The 22,033-nt window shown below is 44.4% G+C and overlaps 1 protein-coding gene across 4 annotated transcripts in view; it reads left to right on the top strand.

The window, feature by feature from the left end:
• gria3 (glutamate ionotropic receptor AMPA type subunit 3) overlaps positions 1–22,033 on the top strand; it is a 310,941-nt gene that overhangs the window by 240,607 nt on the left and 48,301 nt on the right. For all 4 annotated transcript variants that reach the window (XM_033030754.1, XM_033030753.1, XM_033030751.1 and 1 more), the window contains exon 12: positions 2,716–2,914. In XM_033030754.1, coding sequence (XP_032886645.1) covers positions 2,716–2,914 — 199 coding nt within the window. The remainder of the gene's footprint in view (positions 1–2,715; positions 2,915–22,033) is intronic.

Genomic DNA, 22,033 nt, shown 5'->3' with positions numbered 1-22,033 from the left:
TAACCCCTGACACCCGTACAAATCATGAATCGATCATTCTCCACATTAAAAATACCCAATGACTTGGTCTCCACAGCTGTCTGTGGCAATGAATTCCACAGATTCACCACCCTCTGACTAAATAAAATCCTCCTAATCTCTATTCTAAAGTAATGTCCTTTTATTCTTATAATGCCCCTGTCCCACTTAGGAAACCTGAACGGAAACCTCTGGAGACTTTGCACCCCACCCAAGGTTTCCGTGCGGTTCCCGGAGGTTGCAGGTGGTTGCCGGAGGTTGCAGATAGTGGAATCAGGTAGGGAGACTGACAAAAACCTCCGGGAACCTCCGGTAACCGCACGGAAACCTTGGGTGGGGCGCAAAGTCTCCAGAGGTTTCCGTTCAGGTTTCCTAAGTGAGACAGGGGCATAAGTCTATGGCCTCTGGTCCTCCTAGACTCTCCCTCTAGTGGAGACATCCTCTCCACATTCACTCTATCCAGGCCTTTTACTATTCGTTAAGTTTCAATGAGGGCCCCCTCATCCTTCTAAACATCTTTCTAAGCTTCTGGTGACATAATTACTGCAGTGGCTGAATGATTGGTTATGAAGGGAGATGTGTGGGTAGTTCATCTCTCATATTGATAACTTGGTTGCTCAGACAGCCCATGTCATTTTCCAGCACTGATATCATTAAGTAATCTTTTGTCATGGGTATTTAAGATTAGATAACAAAAAATTAGTTCTTAATAAGCAAAATCATGCACGATGCAATGAGCCTTTGAAATATGTATTATGTAAGCAAAACGGGGGAGTTATCTTGTAGATAGACATAAAATGCTGGAGTAACTCAGCGGATCAGGCAGTGTCTCTAGAGAAAAGAAATAGGTGATGCTTCGGGTCGGAACCCTTCTTCAGACTAGAGACCCAGTCTAAGGAAGGTTCCGACTCGAAACGTCACCTATTCTTGACCTTAAAATGTTATAGAAACTGATCAATAGCCCTTCCTGACCTTCAAGTGTTCATCTTGCTTTGAGAGTTCTCTTGCATTTCACATTTATTGATCTTATAGAAACTTACAAAATTCTTAAGGGATTGGACAGGCTAGATGCAGGAAGATTGTTCCCGATGTTGGGGAAGTCCAGGACAAGGGGTCACAGCTTAAGGATAGAGGGGAAATCCTTTAGAACCGAGATGAGAAGAACATTTTTCACGCAGAGAGTGGTGAATCTCTGGAACTCTCTGCCACAGAAGGTAGTTGAGGCCAGTTCATTGGCTATATTTAAGAGGGAGTTAGATGTGGCCGTTGTGGCTAAAGGGATCAGGGGGTATGGAGAGAAGGCAGGTACGGGATACTGAGTTGGATGATCAGCCATGATCATATTGGATGGCGGTGCAGGCTCGAAGGGCCGAATGGCCTACTCCTGCACCTAATTTCTATGTTTCTATGCATATGTCCAGTTGAGCTCTTATCCTCTGATTTAAGCACAGCTGTCAGCTACTGGCATGGGTCATAACATCATAAGATATAGTAGAATTAGGCCATTCGGCCCATCAAGTCTGCTCCTCCATTCAATCATAGCTGTTCTATCTCTCCCTCCTAACCCGTACTAATCAAGGATCTATCTATGCCTTAAATATATCCATTGACCTGGCCTTCACAGCCTTCTGTGGCAAAGAATTCCACAGATTCACCTCCCTCTGACTAAAGAAATTCCTCCTCAACTCCTTCCTAAATGAACATCCTTTAATTCTGAGGCTTATGACCTGTCTGTGGAATTCTGTGCCTCAGAGGGCAGTGGAGGCAGGTTCTCTGGATGCTTTGAAGAGCGAGTTAGATAGGGCTCTTAAAGATAGCGGAGTCAGGGGATATGGGGAGAAGGCAGGAACGGGGTACTGATTGGGGATGATCAGCCATGATCACATTGAATGGCGGTGCTGGCTCGAAGGGCCGAATGGCCTACTCCTGCACCTATTGTCTATTGACCTCGAGTCCTAGACTCTCCCACTAGTGGAAATATTTTCTCCACATCCACTCTATCCAGGCCTTTCACTATTCTGTAGACTGTAGTCTCCAGTCTGAAGAAGGGTTCCTTTGGTCCAGAGATGCTGAGTTACTCCAGCATTTTGTGTCTATCGTCAGTATAAACCAGCATCTGCAGTTCCTTCCTACACGAGTTACCTTGTAGAGTTCTCCTCTCTTCAGCAGTACTGCTCGATGTTGCAAGATATCTTGCTATTCAGCAGATAGAAATGGTTATTGGCTAATCTAAACTATCTGTCCAATCTGCCCTTGTACCAAATCCTCGTGTCATGGAAACACAATGTCCTCACAATATGTACCTTTGTGTTCTTTTGTATATCAACCGGCATCTGCAGTTCTTTGTTCCTGTTAGTGTACTTTCCACCATTTTCCTTGCACTCTACTGCAACCAAGATCACAACTAATGAAATGGAAAGAGAGGTGCAACAATGCCTTAACAATGACAACACTGCCAACATTAAAGTAATGTGAACTTTTAACCAGGTTCAGTGAGCTTGTATAAATTTAGAAACATCTAATTAAAAGGCTCATTTACTTTTAAACGACTGTGATGCCTTTATTTGTGGGGTTGCAGAAACTCTAATTACCATGGAGAAATGGTGGGGTCCATTAAATTTGATTTCAATTGCCCCATTCTCCAATATAAGTATGGCGGTGTAATTAAACAGCAGACCTCTCGTTTTTATTGTTTAGATCTCTGTCGGGGCGAATTGTTGGAGGTGTCTGGTGGTTCTTCACCTTGATTATAATCTCATCATACACTGCCAACCTCGCTGCTTTTCTCACTGTGGAGCGAATGGTTTCCCCTATAGAAAGTGCGGAGGATCTTGCGAAACAGACAGAAATCGCTTACGGGACTTTGGATTCAGGCTCCACCAAAGAATTTTTCAGAGTAAGTCGTATTTTCTTGATTGATATGAATGAATGAATGAATGAATGAATGAATGAATGAATGAATGAATACTTTATTGTCACATGTGACAAGTCACAGTGATATCCTTTGTTTTGAACGCCCAAGGTATGCAAAGAGACGCCACATAAAGGGAACCAGGCCGACAACATTACAAAATATTCTATTGTTACTGTCATCTGCTGTGTAATTTTCATAATTGAAAGGTAACGTGCATCGAGCTGTGAATCAATTTGTGTTTCAATTTGATGAGAGCAAAGTTTCTGCCAATTTTAATACTGTTGATTTGTTCTTTGTCTCAGACATCTACCAAGGTATAGCCAACTATGTATTTTTCATTTCCAATTATTTTTATTTGAATTTCAATTCTTCTTGGGAAATGCTTGCTTTGTGAATAATCTGGTTGTGCAAAAATCAGCTGCACAACTCAATGAAAGCTTCTGGCAATCAAAGACACTGCTGTTCCACTGAGGAAAGACACAAAGCGCTGGAGTAACTCAGTGGGGCAGGCAGCATCCCTGGAGAACATGAATAGGTGACGTTTTGGGTCAGATTCCTTCTTCTGACCTAGTCCCAACTGAAACGTCACCTATCAATGTTCTGCAGTGATGCTGCCTGACCTGCTGAGTTACTCCAATACTTTGTGTAATTTTGTTTCACTGAAGAAGGGTCTCGGCCCAAAACGTCACCTATTCCTTCGCTCCATAGATGCTGCCTCACCCGCTGCATTTCTCCTTATTTACAATGGCAAACTATTTGTGGATTGGCGGTTGATTTTCAGAGAAATGCGGACTTAAAATAATACTAGTATGATCATAGGAGTTAAACAGTAATTCCCGAGGGTACAGTAACAGGAAGGCTTTAGTTGACCTTGAGTTTTATACCTTCTGCTTTTAAAGCCACAAAGAAAGGCTGATCTAGATTATGACCACATCCATATTAATGGCATATCCTGCCTATCGCTGGTGAATGGAATGATGAAAAGAATGATTAAGAATAAGGGGCAGGCCATTTAGGACTGAGATGGGCAAAACCTTTTCACACAGAGAGTTGAGAATCTGTGGAATTCTCTGCCACAGAAGCCAGTTGAGGTCAATTAACTGGATGTATTCAAGAGAGAGTTAGATATAGCTCTTTAGGCTAACGGAATCAAGGTATATGGGGAGAAAGCAGGAACGGGGTACTGATTTTGGATGATCAGCCACGATCACATTGAATGGCAGTACTGGCTCGAAAGGCAGAATGGCACCCATTTCTATGATTCTATATCTTTCGCATTACTCGGCTGCAGGTTATAACACTGTTGCGTTTTTAGCTGTAAGATGATATGGTGTGCAGCAAAATAATCGGGAACGGCCTCTCAAGAACATCTCGATTGCTGGCTGGGGGGGGGATGTCACAGATGCACTAAAGCAGCCGGTATTACTGGTGCACGTTTCTGTTTCTGTGGAAAATGGTCCAAGGCTTGTAAATGTTTAAAGGATCTAGTCTAGTCAGAGACAGGTATCTCCGTCTAAATCCCACACAACGTTTTCTCATCAAAAGTGGACATAGACACAACGGAGTGATGGTCAAACTCCCTGGTTGAGGATCAACTAGTCAGTGATAAAGAACCTGAATGTAAATAGGCTCAAAAGATAGGCCCAAAAAGTCAGAGTAACTCAGCGGGTCAGGTAGAATATCTGGACAAAAGGAATAGGTGATGTTTTGGGTTGTGGCCCTTCATCGGACTTGGGTGACATTTCGGTTCAGACTGAGGTAACATACGCCCAGTGTTATTTTTGTGATGATATGCATTATTTTGGTGTATCAGCACCGCAAAAGGTTAAACATTATTTATTTTTTCTGGCCACGTGTAATGTATGTTTATTAAAGGTGTCTAGTCTGAAGAAGGGTCTCGGCCCGTAACATCGCCCATTCCTTCTCTCCAGAGATGCTGCCTGTCCCTCTGAGCTACACCAGCTTTTTGTGTCTATCTTTATTAAAGGTGTGTTCTGCACCACTTTGTCTACACTGGACAAAGCAATGTCCTGAAAATGTTGCCATTTGTTACAAAGATTAAATGCCTTTTTAATGCGGATAGCTATAACTTTCTGCTTAGCAAACCATCTAGCCCCAAAATAATTCTGTTTTAATTGTGCCATATGAATATTTGCAAAGAGATTTTAAAATACTATTTTCCAAATTGTAGAGCAAGGCTGAAAATATTTTTAAAAATACAATTTTACAAATAGTATTAATGTCATAGAGTCATATGGAGTGGTAACAGGCCCTTCGGCCCAACTTGCCAACACCGGCCAACATGCCCCATCTACGCTAGTCCCATCTGCCTGCATTTGGCCCATATCCCTCTAAATCAATCCTATCCATTTACCTGTCTAAATGTTGATTAAATGTTGCGATATGGAGCAAGCTGCCTCAACTACCTCCTCCGGCTGCTTGTTCCATATACCCTCAGGTTCCTATTAAATCTTTCCCCCCTTCACCTTAAACCTATGTCCTCTGGTTCTCAATTCCCCTGCTCTGGGCAAGAGACTGTGCGTTTACCCCATCTATTGCTCTCTCTATTTTATATGCCTCTATAAGATTACACCTCATCCCCCCCTGCACTCCAAGGAATAAAGTCCTAGCCTGCTCAACCTCTCCCTATAGTTCAGTCCCTCGAGTCCTGGCAACATCCTTGTACATCTTTTCTGCACCCTTTACAACTATTTAAAATGCCTTCAGCTTTGCTTTAATATATATGTATATTTCAACTTTTAAGCATTCTTCTTAATATTTAAAATGTTCATTAGAAATGGTGCATTTCCTTTATTTCTCAACTACTGCATGTGTGATAACTCTTTAGTATGATTAGTTGTTCGGCCTGAATGGTCACATCACAGTTCTGGACTTAATAATGCCTCTGATTTCTACAAAATCACCGGAGAGTGATTTGTGTCCCTGTAAAACAGCCTGGCAAGATCAATCAGTGACTGCGAGCTAACTTTGAAAATCACAAATGAACACCTGGCCATGCTCCAATCTATTGTGGAGCACTTGGCAATATATTTCCTATCCCCACGAGTGGCAAAGGTCTAATTGGCAGCATCGCGCAAACGCTCAATCCAGGCGTGTAGGGAGGAACTGCAGATGCCGGTTTAAATCGAAGATAGACACAAAATGCTGGAGTATCTCAGCGGGACGTGCAGCATCTGTGGAGAGAAGGAACGGGTGAGGTTTCAGGTCGAGACCCTTCTTCACACTCAAGAGTCAGTAAACAATAGACAATAGGTGCAGGAGTAGGCCATTCGGCCCTTCAAGCCAGCACCGTGATTCATTCATGGCTGATCATCCACAATCAGTACCCCGTTCCTGCCTTTTCCCCATATCCCTTTGAATCCGCTATCTTTAAGAGCTCTATCTAACTCTTCTCGTGAAAGCATCCAGAGAATTGGCTGCCACTGCCTTCTGAGGCAGAGAATTCCACAGATTCACAACTCTCTGGGTGAAAACGTTTTTCCTCATTTCCGTTCTGAATGGCCTACCTCTTATTCTTAAACTGTGGCCCCTGGTTCTGGACTCCCCCAACATCGGGAACATGTTTCCTGCCTCTAGCGTGTCCAATCCCTTAATAATCTTATATGTTTCAATAAGATTTCCTCTCATCCTTCTAAATTCCAGTGTATACAAGCCCAGCCGCTCCATTCTTTCACGTATGACAGTCTCGGCATCTCTGGAATTAACCTGGTAAACCTACGCTGCACTCCCTCAATGGCAAGAATGTCCTTCCTCAAATTTGAAGACCAAAACTGCACACAATACTCCAGGTGTGGTCTCACTAGGGCTCTGTACAACTGCAGAAGGACCTCTTTGCTCCTATACTCAACTCCTCTTGTTATGAAGGCCAACATGCCATTAGCTTTCTTCACTTCAAAGTCTGAAGATGGGTCTCGACCTTGAAACATCACCCGTTCCTTCTCTCCAAAGATGCTGCCTGTCCCACTGAGTTACTCCAGCATTTTGTGTCAATGTTAAATGCTGGCGACAGGTTCTGCTTACAGTCAGTGATGGAAGCCATGCTGAAAGGACAGGGTTACATGCAAAGAATGAGAGATATCTCCATATGTCAGGAAAAAATTAGAGACTTTGTTGAGAAAATTGCATTGAACTGCAGGAAGGAGCTGAATAAATCAGGGAACAACTGGACCAAGTAATTGGCCCAACATTCAGATACAGGAGCTAAAAGCACGTTCCATGTAAATACGCTCTTCTCAAGCTTACCCTCCAGTCTAGCTCAGTCAAAAACCACTGAGTCAAGCACTGGAACAACTAAACTTTATTTATAGATTGAACAGCAAATTCCCCTCAACGATACCTAAACCACCGCGGGTTCAATCCTCGTCTCTGCCTGGCCAAGCCCTTCAGCCGCGTGCAAGCAGAAACACTCCAAAAGGTCACGCAGTCCCAAGCGCACTTCCAGAAGATCGACCTCGATCTAAGATGGAGCCACCTTTTATAGGCCCACAAACCTTGTGGGGCCGAACTACATAGGGGTGATCTCTTTAGTCCAATCAAACATATTAATCACATCAATACATTATTGACAGTTCCCCAAACCGATTACAGAGTCTCCCATACATTGTTTCTTGCAGAAGCTTCTGGAAGGAAGCTAACTTAAATGAATAATGCAACATTTACCCTGGAACCCAAAACAATCCTGCCAGGGCTTAACACTTTGGCCAATCAACAAACAGCAGGGTAACTGTCTTGCAAAATTATTTACAATTCCTTTGCAGTAATCCAATCACTTCCTTGGAGGTCCTCTTCAAAAATCTCATTCAATCTGTCAATTGAAGAGATACTTTCATATATTTCTTATCTGCAACATTGATCTGTGCTCTTGACTTCTTGGCACCAGTCAGCAGCTTAACTTTTTATATACAGAAACGAAGATTTGAGCAACATGGCCTTACAAAGCCTGAATCCTCTACTAAATTTTGGTTCTATTCCTGCTCCGTTTTCGCGCGCGCACACACACACACACACACACACACACTAAAAGGGCTACAGAGGTGTTGGTGGGTGTTCAATCCAATGATTCAATGATACTTTATTGTTGTGTGTACCTACTGTAGGTATGGTGAAATGCTTGGTATTGCATACAACTTGGTAACATCATATTGTAGACCTCACCTAGGCAGTGCAAAATTACATAAGTTGACCGATCGATCCGATCTACCGCAGGGGTGGGGCAATGGGGGAGGCTGACCCGTGAGAAGAAAAAAGGTTTTCTCTTGGCATTTGGTTGAAAAGATCAGAGATAGACACAAAATGCTGGAGTAACTCAGCGGGTCAGGCAGCATCTCTGGAGAAAAGGAATAGGTGATGTTTCGGGACAAGACCCTTCTTCAGACTGAGAGTCATGGGAGAGGGAAGCTAGAGGTATGAAAATGTGCAGAACAAATCAGAGCCGGCACTGATGACCACAGAGAGCCCAGGACGGTCCATTGCTACACATTTGGTTGAAAGGCATCATTATAATGAATCGGATGAGAAATGGAGTCTCTAGTTATTGCTGCTCACCCATCCTGTTGTTACGATGTACACAAGAGTCTCCACAATGTTCCGAAGCATCTCAATAATGGGCTCCCTGTAGAATGTTAGCATCTAGTAATTGCCTGTTAGTTCAGTAAACGTCTGATGGGTATGACAACAGCAAGTCTGGATGATGTGGCTTGTAACAGCTGTGTACCATCTGCAGAAAAACACAGTTTAGTTTACTTTGGCTTAGTTTGGCTCACCTTGGCTCAGCTTATCTTAATTTAGTTTAGAGAGAGACAATGTGGAATCTGGCCCTTAAGAGTCCACGCTGACCGATGACTACCCGTGCACTAGATCTATCCCCTACACACTAGGGACATTTACAGAAACCCAATTAGCCTACAAACCCACACGTCTTTGGAATATGGGACCAAACCAGACCGGCCGGAGAAAACCCACGCGGTCACAGGGAGAACGTACAAACTCCGTGCAGACAGCTCCTGTAGTCGGGATCGAATCCGGGTCTCTGGCACTGTAAGGCAGTAATGCCCATGTCCCACTTAGGAAACTTGAACGGAAATCTCTGGAGATTTTGCACCCCACCCAAGGTTTCAGTGCGGTTCCTGGAGGTTCCCGGAGGTTTTTGTCAGTCTCCCTACCTGCTTCCACTACCTGCAACCTCCGACAACCACCTGCAACCTCCGGGAACCGCACGGAAACCTTTGGCGGGCGCAAAGTCTCCAGAGGTTCCCGTTCAGGTTTCCTAATTGGGACAGGGGCATAACTCTGCCGCTGAGCCACCGTGACGCCTTTCTCTGTCTCTATTCAGCCAAGTCGTGTGAAAGCACAATAGAACCAACCCCTTATATTAGCAGAAAGCTAATTAACAGCTACATGTTCCCTAATGGCACAGGAACTATGACTTATCTGCAATGTCCAATACATCTGAGCAGCGGAGGGGGGGACATGTATCTGTGCTGCGTGAAGCCTCTATTCATCTCTTAGTGTGTAATTATGCTGACATTGCCTACCACAATTCTGTTAATATATACTTTCAGATCAGCAATGTTTACCAGTCACCTTCAGAACAGACCGATACCAAATGCAAAAGGTGGACCCTGAACATCACTCCCTTCAACATGTTCCCTGCTGACAACACTATCATCACCAACACTAATTCTTAGTTGCAGCTTTTTCCAAATGATAATTAATTCCAAAGAGTATAATAATGTGAAGGAATCACACAGCCACTTTGCTTATAATATGTCAACGAACCAAAGTATCCATAGATACAGATCACAGTGTTAGTACCTGGTAAGGAAATGACTGCCAGCTAAGGAAAGCCAGCATGTTGGTAGAGTTGCTGCCTTACAGCGCTAGAGACTCGGGTACTATCCCGACTATGATACTGAATACAGGTGTTGGCTGTACGGAGTTCGTACGTTCTCCCTATGACCACGTGGGTTTTCTACGTTTCCTCCCACACTCCAAAGACATACAGGTTGTTAGGTTAATTGGCTTTGGTAAAAAATTGGAAATTGTCCCAAGTGTGTAGGATAGTGCTAGTGTACGGTGTGTTCGCTGGTCAGCGCGGACTTGGTTTAGAGTTCCGCACTGTATCTCTAAACTAAACTAAGTAACTTCAGATGCTGGTTTAGAAATAAATGACACCAAGTGCTGGAGTAACTCTTACAAAACCTAAAAGCAGGAAAAATGAATTCACCAATTTTAGGTAACAACAAACAGTCCTCACTCTCTTCTTCCCCCCCCCTCCCCCCCCCCCCCCACTCGCACCCCTCCTATATACCACATCTGGACTACCCTCCCCCTCCGTCCCCATTCTTTCCTCCAGCTTCACAATTCTTCAATCCATTTCTCTCAGACCTTCTCTTTTCATCTCTGGCCTTTGTCCAACCAGTCTACCTATCAAACCTCCCAACTCACCTGCATCAACCTATTACCTGCCTCACTTTGTCCTGCCACTCCTCTCTTCCAGCCTTCTCTTCCCCCCCCCCCCCCCCCCCCCTCCCCCACCCAAATCAGTCTGAAGAAGAATCCACTGCTCACCACCGCATTAGAGAAGTCATTGACACTGTACTGGAGAGGTCATCCCCCTGCTTCTCCCCCTCCCCCTCTGTCGCATAATCCTCTGTTGCTTCACCCTCTCCCATGCCCCCCCCCCCTCCAAGTCCCCCTCACCTGCTTCCTCCTCTTCTCCGTCTTCCTCCTATCCACCTCCCTCCTCTCCCACACCCTCCTCCTCTTCCTGTCCGCATCCCCCTCCCCAGTTCAGTCCTCCCCCTCTCCCTCCTCACCCGATTAACCCCGCCCCGCTTCTTTCTCCCCCTCTTCTGCATAACCATCTCCAGCGCCATCCTCTCCCACTCATTCCACCCCCCCCCCCTCACTCCCCCCTCCTCCAGCTCCCCCTTGCCCCGCTCACTCCGTCCCCCGCGCTCCCCCCTCCTCTCCCACTGTCTTGCATCCCCCTCCCCCGCACACAACCCTCCCATCCAGCATTCTCCTCACCCCTTCACTGCTCCCCCCTCCCCCGCTCACTTCTCACCCACATTCTGAAGAATCCCCGGAGCGATCACCCCTCCACAGTAACCGGAAGAGTCGTGGTGCTGTCGAGCGGAGGGGCCTCTAAGTGCTGGTTGAGGATGTCACAGCTGTGTTGCTGTGTGCTCCCAGCTGTGACAAATTCAAGGAGAGCTTTGCAGAAATACCCACTCTTTATTTACACTGACAAAGGGCAAGATGATGCAAACACATTTTGAGATCAAAGAGATTCAAGATATACAGGTCTTTGAATACACGGGAGAGAAGATTCAAAAGATGTAAATGGAACGTTGGACAATGCCTGTGCAGAGAGGAACGGCAATATCATTTCCATTGATGCTTCCTCTCAGAACCTTCCATCAGTGCTCCCGAAACATCATTGACCTGAAACATTAGTCTCCATAGATACCACCTGGTGTGCCGAGTTCTCCCAGTGCTTTCTGCTCTTATTTTAGTATTCACTGGATTTTTGCAACAGTTCAGTTTTAGTTTAGTTTAGAGATACAGCGCGGAAACAGGCCCTTGGGCGCGCCGAGTCTGCGCCGACCAGCGATCCCCGCACATTAACACAACCCTACACACACTGGGGACAATTTACATCGAAACCAAGCCAATTAACCTACAAACCTGTACGTCTTTGGAGTGTGGGAGGAAACCGAAGATCTCAAAGAAAACCCACGCAGGGCACGGGGAGAACGTACAAACTCCGTACAGACAGCACCCGTGGTCATGATTGAACCCGGGTCTCTGGCGCTGTGAGGCAGTAGCTCTACCGCTGCGCCACCATGCCGCCCAAGAGCGAATGATACTTAAGGGGAGGGGGGTTAATAGAGATTCCCTAAAATTGGTAATTCAATGTTCTTAGCGCTGGGTTGTAAGCTACCCGTAAGGTGCTGTTCCTCCAATTTACATGTGGCCTCACTCTGGCAATGGAGGAGGCCCTGGACAGAAAGGTCAGTGTGGGAATGGGAAGGGGAGCTGAAATGGTTTGCAACCGGGATTTCCATTAGTTTGTCTTGGGTGTAGCAGGTAATAACTTCAGCTTTCCCAGGAACTAATGGGTGGGAATTTCAGACTGTTTGTGATTGCGTTTCACGCCATCAGTCAGCCAACTCCATGGCAGTGGAATATCCAAAGGAGGAATCACCAGTGATAAAATACACTTGTAGAAGCAAACACAAAAAAAGGTTGGAAAAATATTCTATACACGTGAGATTAGAATACTGTCAGAAATAATGATTGAAGTTAAGCAAAACACAACTTGAATGAATAAGTTTATTGGCCAAGTATGAAATGCAATGAATGCTAAAGGAAGTCTGCAGAAATGGACGGGTAATGTTTCAGGTCAGGACCCTTCTTCAGTCTATACCAGAAGAAGCATTTTCTAAAAGAACATGGTCCGTCCATTCCCTCCACAGATGCTGCCCAACCCACTGAGTTGCTGCAGCACTTTGTGTTTGGCTCATGATCCCAGCATCTGCGGTCTCTTGTGTCTCCAATAATTGAAGCTCAATCTATCACAGTATGCACGGCAATCACAGCTGTATTGTTCACTATGTTCTAACTATTACCATTATTAGATAGGAAACAGAGTGGTGAATCCAATCATTTCATAACTGTGAGCAAGAATCAAGTCTCCCGAAATTAGGCTTGATCTATATTTATTTCTCGTATTCCAGAAACTCCCCTAAATTCTGCCTTACTTGCCCTCTGTCTCCGAGCCATCCTTTGGGTCAGTTTAGTTTAGTTTTTAGTTTAGAGATACAGAGCAGAAACACGCCCTTTGGCCCACCGAGTCCGTGCCGACCAGCGATCCCCATACACTAACAAAATATAATAATAATAAATTTTATTGTCATTGCACATAAGCGCAACAAGATTTGATTTGCTGCTTCCATACGATGTCATAACATAAATAACTAATAAAATTTGGATTTAGATATCCCGAGAACATGGATTGTAAAAGAACAGTAAAACAGTCAAAACAGTTCAACAGACAAAAGTGCAGATGTGTCTGTGTGACGTGACCATCCAAGGGAGACAGTCCAGGGGGGATGTGGGGAACTCAGCAGGGCCGGTTCCGAGCCGCTATAGCTCTGGGAATGAAGCTGTTCCTGAGTCTGGAGGTTCGGGCGTAGAAGCTATTTAGCCTACAAACCTGTGCGTCTTTTGTAGTGTGGGAGGATACCGGAGTTCCCGGAGAAAAACCCTTGTAGGTCACGGGGAGAACGTGCAAACTCCATACAGACAGTACCAGTAGTTTGGCATTTATATTTGGCATCATTAGTCAGGATCGGTCCCGGGTCTCTGGCGTTGTAAGGCAGCAACTCTACCGCTGGGCCACCGTGGCATGTCACTCTTTACCCAAGTTCCCTCCTTTCCCTGCTAAGTACCTCTGCCATGATCTTTGAATCTTTGCTCTTATTTAACAAGTACACAACAACTGCAAACAGTTTATTAAGCCCTGGACGACTATATATACTGTTTGACCGAGAGGGCAAAATTACTGTCATATTAAGCATTAGTAAAACTTATTTGTATTTACTTGGGTCAAATTTATCAGTTCCAGCTGACAATTCGGTCTTTAAAAGACAATTTGTACTTAAAGAAATATATTCCCAAGGCCTGGTGGTAATCCTTGATTGAAAGACTGGATAAACTCGGCTTGTACTCACTAGAATTTAGGAGATTGAGGGGGGATCTTATAGAAACTTACAAAATTCTTAAGGGGTTGGACAAGCTGGATGCAGGAAGATTGTTCCCGATGTTGGGGAAGTCCAGGACAAGGGGTCACAGCTTAAGGATAGAGGGGAAATCCTTTAGGACCGAGATGAGAAAAACATTTTTCACACAGAGAGTGGTGAATCTCTGGAACTCTCTGCCTCAGAAGGTAGTTGAGGCCACAGTTCATTGGCTATATTTAAGAGGGAGTTAGATGTGGCCCTTGTGGCTAAAGGTATCAGGGGGTATGGAGAGAAGGCAGGTACAGGATACTGAGTTGGATGATCAGCCATGATCATATTGAATGGCGGTGCAGGCTCGAAGGGCCGAATGGCCTACTCCTGCACCTATTTTCTAAGTTTATGTTTAGTATGTCCAATTGGTATAGCCAAAGGATTATCAAGATGAACACATGCAGCTTTTAAACCAAGCTCGATTTGATACATTGTACTTGCAGAAGGAACCAATGAAGTGATGAATAGCTATCGCCTCGAGGCAGCATGGAAACAGCCCACTGTGCCTATCAGTGACCAGGCCATGCAGTTGCATTATCCTACACCCAAGGGACAATTTACAGCATGTTTTTATCAAAGACAATTAACCTACAAACTTGCAAGTCTTTTTGGAGTGTGGGAGGAAACCAAAGCACCTGGAGAAATTCATGTGGTCACAGGGAGAATGTACAAACTCCGTACAGACACCACCCATAATCAGGACCGAACCCGGGTCTCTTGCGCTGGAAGGCAGCAACTCTACCACTGTGCTACTGTGCATTCAATGTGCAATGGCAGATGCAGTATAATATGGATAAATGTGACATTAACCACATTGGTGGCAAGAACAGGAAGGCAGATTATTATCTGAATGGTGTCAGATTAGGAAAAGGGGAGGTGCAACGAGACCTGGGTGTGCTTGTACATCAGTCACTGAAAGCAAGCATGCAGGTACAGCAGCCAGTGAAGAAAGGATTTCATTGCGAAGGCCTTCATTGCAAGAGGATTTTAGTTTAGGACCAAGGAGGTCCTACTGCAGTTGTACAGGGGCCTGGTGAGACCGCACCTGGAGTATTGTATGCAGATTTGGTCTCCTAATTTGAGGAAGGACATTATTGCTGTTGGGGGAGTGCAGCGTAGATTCACCAGGCTAATTCCTCGGATGGCGGGACTGACATGATGAAACAATGGGTCGACTGGGCTTGTATTAATCGGAATTTAGGATGAGAGGGGATCTTATAGAAACATATAAAATTCTTAAAGGATTGGACAGGCTAGATGCAGGGAAAATCTTCACGATGTTGGGGGAGTCCAGAACCAGGGGTCACAGTTTAAGAATAAGGGGTAGGCCATTTAGGACTGAGATGAGGAAAAACATTTTCACCCAGAGAGTTGTGAATCTGTGGAATTCTCTGCCACGGAAGACAGTGGAGGCTAATTCACTGGATGTTTTCAAGAGAGAGTTAGATTTAGCTCTTAGGGCTAAAGGAATCAAGGGTTATGGGGGAAAAAGCAGGAACGGGGTACTGATTTTAGATGATCTGCCATGATCATCTTGAATGGCAGTGCTGGCTCAAAGGGCCGAATGGCCTACTCCTGCACCTATTTTCTATGTTTCTATGTAACTCAGCGGGTCAGGCAACATGTCTGGAGAACATGGATAGGAGATGTTTTGGGGCGGGACCCTTCCTCAGATCAACAATTGGCCTGCCTGGACAGTCATACTTAATGTGTTTAATTCTTTAACAAGCAACAAATGTCCAATTATCTTATACTACATGAAAGGATAATATAGGTTGAATTTTTACCTCTGCGCTTAATATTGATTTTCTATTGCTCATCACGCCCAGAATTTGAAAAACTATTGATAAAAATACAGGTTACTAGTTCACAAGTTATAGGAGTATACTTAGGTCATTCGGCCCATCTAGTCCACTCCGCCATTAAATCATGGCTGATCTCTGCATCCTCATCGCATTTTCCTGCCTTTTCCCCCATGACACCCATTCTAATCAAGAATTTGTCTATCTCTGCCTTAAAAATATCCACTGACTTGGCCTCCACAGCCCTCTGTGGCAATGAGTTCCACAGATTAACTACCCTCTGACTAAAGAAGTTCCTCCTTTCTAAAAGAGCACCCTTTAATTCTGAGGCTATGGTCTCTGGTCCTAGACTCTCTCGCCAGTGAAAACATCCTTTCTGCATCCACTCTATCTATGCCTTTCATTATTCTGTAAGTTTTAATGAGGTCCCCCCCTCAACCTTCTAAACTCCAGCGAGTAGAGGCCCAGTGCTGTCAAACGCTCATCATATGCTATATCTCATGTTAAGCCAGTCTGAAAATAGGAACAACCTTTCTTTCCAACACCTCAATGCAACACTATGTCCAATGTTCCAAGTCATTGTTCATCTTGGGAGACTGGCGAAGGAGAAGACCTTCAATTCAGCAGCATGAAACTAGGGAACGTGTGACGAGCTGCTCCATCATTAGTTGTATGTAGGTTAATGCCGCAGTGAATATCTATTCACTTCTAAATATAAGTGTGCCAGTGAACCAGTTACGTGGAATTGGATCTCGGCCAAACTGTTCTCAAGTTCACCCTGCCTGATCTACAAAAATGAAACTTGAAAATAGAAAGTGGAGCATTGGAACAAGCCCTTTTAGTCCACAATGTCCGTGCTGGGCACGATGCCAAAATAAACTGGTGTCCTCTGCCCGCACATGATCCATATCCCTCCATTCCCTGCATAACCATGTGCCTATCTAAAAGCCTCTTGAACACCACCATTGTATCTCCTTCCACCACCAGTCTGAGCAGCACATTCCAGGCACTCTCTACCCTCTTCTGCAGCACATCTCCTTTGAGCTTTACCCCTTTCACCCAAAAGCTATACCCTGTAGTCATTTAGTTTAGCTTAATTTAGTTTAGAGTTACAGCGCAGAAACAGGCCCTTTGGCCCACCAGCTCAGTGACTGGCGACTCCAGCACACTAACACCATCCTACATACACTAGGGACAATTTACAATTATACCAAGCCAATTAACCTGCAAACCTGTACCTGTACAAACCACGTGCCTTTCCAAAAGCTTTTTAAATTCCACCATCATATGTCCCTCCACACCGACTTTAGCCTTTGGAGGTATAGCGCGGAAAGAGAATGCCGACCAGTGATCACCCCCATACACTAGCACTATCCTACTCACTAGGGACAATTTTCAGTTTATCAAAGCCAATTAACCTACAAACTGCAGATGCTGGAAAATCGAAGGTACACAAAAATGCTGGAGAGACTCAGCGGGTGCAGCAGCATCTAGATGCTAACCTACAAACCTGTACGTCTTTGGAGTATGGGAGGAAACCGGAGAAACCCCACACGGTCACAGGGAGAACGTACAAACTCCATAATTCAGATTAGTTTATCGTCACCAAGGTACCGTAAAAAGCTTCTTGTTGTGCGCCAACTAGCTGGCAGAGAGAAGCTAGAATGCGATAAAATTGTTAGACAACCTGAAGTGAGTTACAGCATAAGGTCACAAGGACACAAGTGATAGGAGCTGTATTGGGCCATTCAGCCCATCAAGACTACTCCACTATTCAATCATGGCTGATCTATCTCTCCCTCCTAAACCCATTCTCCTGCCTTCTCCCCACAACCTCTGACACCCGTACTAATCAAGAATCTATCCATCTCTATCTTAAAAATATCCATTGACTTGGCCTCCACAGCCTTCAGTGGCAAAGAATTCCACAGATTCACCACCCCCTGAATAAAGAAATTCTTCCTCATCTCCTTCCTAAAAAAGCATCCTTTAATTCTGAGGCTATGGCCTCTAGTCCTAGACTCTCCCACCAGTGGAAACATCCTCTCCACACCCACCTCAATTTAACATATTTAACAATATTTGTTCTTTCATCCTTTGTGGCCAGTTTTGACATGTTACTCTGACAGGCCTATTATGACAGGTATAATTTTAAAACAATGGTTTCATCTATAATAGAGGAATCATAAAACGATTTTATTAAAGGAGATAGCTAGCAGAAGTAAATTGGAAGAATATAGTCTTCAGTCTTCCACAGCCTAAATAACCTGTGTGCTTTTAAGGAAGAAACTCCTATAGTTTCATTGACTGAAGCATAGAAAATAGGTGCAGGAGTAGGCCATTTGGCCCTTCGAGCCAGCACCCATTTAATATGATCATGGATGATCATCCAAATTCATACCCCGTTTCTGCTTTTTCCCCATATCGCTGGATTCCGTTAGCCCTAAGAGCTAAATCTAGCTCTATTGAAAACATCCAGTGAATTGGCCTCCACTGCCTTCTGTGGCAGAGAATTCCACAGATTCACAACTCTCCGGGTGAAAAGGTTTTTCCTCATCTCAGTCCTAAATGGTCTACCCCTTATACTTAAACTGTGGCGCCTGGTTCTGGACACCCCCAACATTGGGAACATTCTTCCTGCATCTAGCCTGTCAAATCCCTTAAGAATTGTATATGTTTCTATAAGATCCCCTCTCATCTTTCTAAATCCCAGTGAATATAAGCCCAGTCGATCCGTTCTTTCATCACAAGATGAAGTTGCATTGATTCTTTTCAAAGCTTGACATTTTCAATTCAAGGATTTATTTCACTACAGAGAACATTCATATCTGTGAGGAAATAAAAGGCATTTTGTAAACCTGCCAAATGATTTCCCCCCAATATATTAGTATTAAAAGCTCAAGTAGGATTACACTTCGTTTAAAAATAAATTGATAGAAAAACTCATGAGGAAAGCAATTGTGTGTAAGACACACAATTCTGGAGTACTGTAACTCAGCAGGACAGGCAGCAACTCTGGAGAGAAGGAATAGGTGACGTTTCAGGGACGAGACCCTTCCCCTAGGAAACCTGAACGGAAGCCTCTGGAGACTTTGCGTCCCGCCCAAGGTTTCCGTGGGGTTCCCGGAGGTTGCAGGTGGTTGCTGGAGATTGCAGGTAGTGGAAGCAGGTAGGGAGACTGACAAAAACCTCCGGGGACCTCCGGGAACCGCACGGAAACCTTGGGTGGGGCGCAAAGTCTCCAGAGGTTTCCGTTCAGATTTCCTAAGTGGGACAGGGGCATTATACGGTTTGCAGGATGGAACGTTATCCAAAAATACTGAAACCATGTACATCTTACCGAGTTATCCAGACAAACAATTTTCAATAGGTTTTGTAGTGTGTGAACAACTACTGGAAACATATAACACATCAAGGTTATTGTTAGTTCACATCGCTAACATCTGCAGGAAGTTGTGATTTTCATTGTGATCTTTTTGCCCTTCACCACCATGAATTTTAGTCAGTTTCTAAAGTCAGGAATTCCTTCTCTCCAGGGATGCTGCCTGTCCCGCTGAGTTAGAGTCATAGAGTCATACATAGCTTTGTTACAAAATTTTGAGATTTTAAAAATCAAGTCTGCAATTTATCCCATCAGATAAAGCATAAAAATAAGTTTAATTTGACACCTAATTCACTTTCATATCTCAAGTATTTAAAAAGTTATGGCCTTTTTCATACTCGGAAATTAGCATCTTGTTCCCTATTGATTTTCTATGGACATAACAAAAAAGCTGTGATCGTGAACAGTCAAAAGCCCATAACTTTCTTAAAAATTAAGAGAACTGAATGAAATTTTCAGTTATCATAGATTGAAGCATTCTGAAACAAATATAAAATAATCTTACTTGGATGACCTGAAATTAAAGCATATAATTAGTTAGTTACCTAATTGTAGCTAATTTCAGACTTCAATTACTAGATCTAAACATCTATCCATTTCTTAATAAATGATTAACATTTTTAAATAGCCTAAATGTCCAAATAATATTCACAAATAATTCACAATAAAACATGATTTTTAAATCTCATTTACATTAATTTATAGGCCAAATGGAAGGAATTTAGTGTTCAATTGCTGTAAATAAATGCCCATTTAAATCAGCTTTCCAGTGGGTCCCTGTGGAACGCGCTGGTTTAGAACGCTCACATTGCGGTAGTTTTGTGCCCTCAAATGCCCAGAAAAATACTGCGGGATATAATGGGCCCAAAATGAGCTACTCGCAATATTAAACTTTGTATAAAGGGATCTTTAGAAGCCCTTTTTAATGTAAAAATATACAGCTTACCTTCATTTGTCTGCTTTATGAGACCCTGTGGTTGCTGGTGGTCGCGGGTTTATAGATTGATTTTTAAACTACTATAACTATTATTCAAGGCCTTTAAAACTAATAATAGCTTTTGCGACGGGGTCTTTCAGCGATTTTTCGTTAATAATTAACTAGGCTGAACATCCTCGATTGGAACAGCCTAGAGAAAATCGCGTTTTAAACCCGCCCCCTCTAAACGGCGCCAAAATCGCGCACACCCGCAGCGACAGATTTTCAGCGACGCTTCAGGTAGGCTTTGCAACATACCTACATATAGTGATACAGTATGGAAACAGGCCCTTTGGCCCAACTCACCCACACCGGCCAACAATGCCCCAGCTACACTAGTCCCACTTGCCTGCGCTTGGTCCATATCCCTCAAACCTGTCATATCCATGTACCTGTCCAACTGTTTCTTAAACGATGGGATAGTCCCAGCCTCAACTACCTCCTCTGGCACCTTGTTCCATGCACCCACCACCCTCTGTGTGAACAAGTTACCCCTCCGATTCCTTTTCCCTTTACCTTGAACCTATGTCCTCTGGTCCTCGATTCCCCTACTCTGGGCAAAAGACTCTGTGCATCTACCCTATCTATTCCTCTCATGATTTTGTATACCTCGATAAGATCTCCCCTCATCCTCCTGCGCTCCATGGAATAGAGACCCAGCCTACTCAACCTCTCCCTATAGCTCACACCCACTAGTCCTGGCAACATCCTTGTAAATCTTTTCTGAACCCTTTCAAGCTTGACAATATCTTTCCTATAACATGGTGCCCAGAACTGAACACAATATTCTAAATGCGGTCTCACCAACGTCTTATACAACTGCAACATGACCTCCCAACTTCTATACTCCAGCTTTGTGTGTCTATCTCCGGTTTAAACCAGCATCTATTGTTCCTTCCTACACATGCAAACTTAAACTAATCTCCTTTGCCTACATATCCCTCTATCCCCCACATATTCATGTGTCTATACAAAAGCATCTTAATAGGCACGTTGTATCTGCTAGCACAACCACCTCTGGCAGCATATTCCAGTCACCCACCCTCTCTGTGCAAGATAAAACATGTCCTACACATCTCCTTTAAGTTTTGCCCCTATTACCTTGAAGCTATCCCCTCTGATCTTTGACATTTCCACACTGGGAAAAAGGTTCTGACTTTCTATGCGTTTAGTTTAGAGATACTGCGCGGAAACAGGCCCTTCGGCCCACCGAGTCCGCACGGACCAGCGATCCCCGCACACTAACACTAACCAACAAACACCAGAGACAATTTTACATTTATACGAATCCAATCAACCTACAAGCCTGTACATACATCTTTGGAGTGTGGGAGGAAACCGAAGATCTCGGAGAAAGCCCAAGCGATCTTAGGGCAAACGTACAAACTCAGTACAGACAGCACCCGTAGTTGGGTTCGTACCCGGGTCTCTGGCGTGGCAAGCGCTGTAAGGCAGCAACTCTACCGTTCCGCCACCGTGCCGCTCATAATTTTATATAATTTTATATAATTCCATCATGTTTCCCCTCAACCTCCAGTATTCGAGAGAAAATTATCCAAGTTTGTCTAACGCCCCCTTGAGCATGCTTGCTGCTCAACATCTTCTGCCTCCACATCCTTCCTGTAATGGGATGACCAGAACTGCACACAGTACTCCAAATGCAGCACAATCAAAGTCTTAAGGGCCTGTCCCACTTGGGCAACATTTTCGGCGACAACCTGAAAAGAGGTCGTCGCGGCGTGGTCGGGTCGTGACGCGTGTAGTGACGCGCGGTGATGCGTGTAGTGACGCGCGGTGATGCGTGTAGTGACGCACGGTGTCTCCCTGTCGCCCCTGTATTTCGGAATGTTCAAAATCTTCAGGCGGCATCTGGGTATCTTATCATGTCGTGCGCCCTGTCACACGCTGACGTACGCTGTCCTACGGGTGACGGCCCGTGACGCGGGTATATTAAGCTCCGACTTATCCATTAAAAGGTTATTGGTCCTTAGATTTATTGCAAATAAGTTCATCTCCAATGTGATTATTATACTTCGGTGTCACCTTCTTGTGAAGGCGGGTGACGCGAAGTGTCGTAGCTTGACGTGTCGGTGACGAGGAGTGTCGTACAACTTGACAGTT

Source organism: Amblyraja radiata, chromosome 12 (assembly GCF_010909765.2).
Source record: "Amblyraja radiata isolate CabotCenter1 chromosome 12, sAmbRad1.1.pri, whole genome shotgun sequence".
Classification (NCBI taxonomy): Eukaryota; Metazoa; Chordata; class Chondrichthyes; order Rajiformes; family Rajidae; genus Amblyraja; species Amblyraja radiata.
Note: the sequence above shows the minus strand (reverse complement) of the source record. Positions and strands in the feature narration are given on the sequence as shown.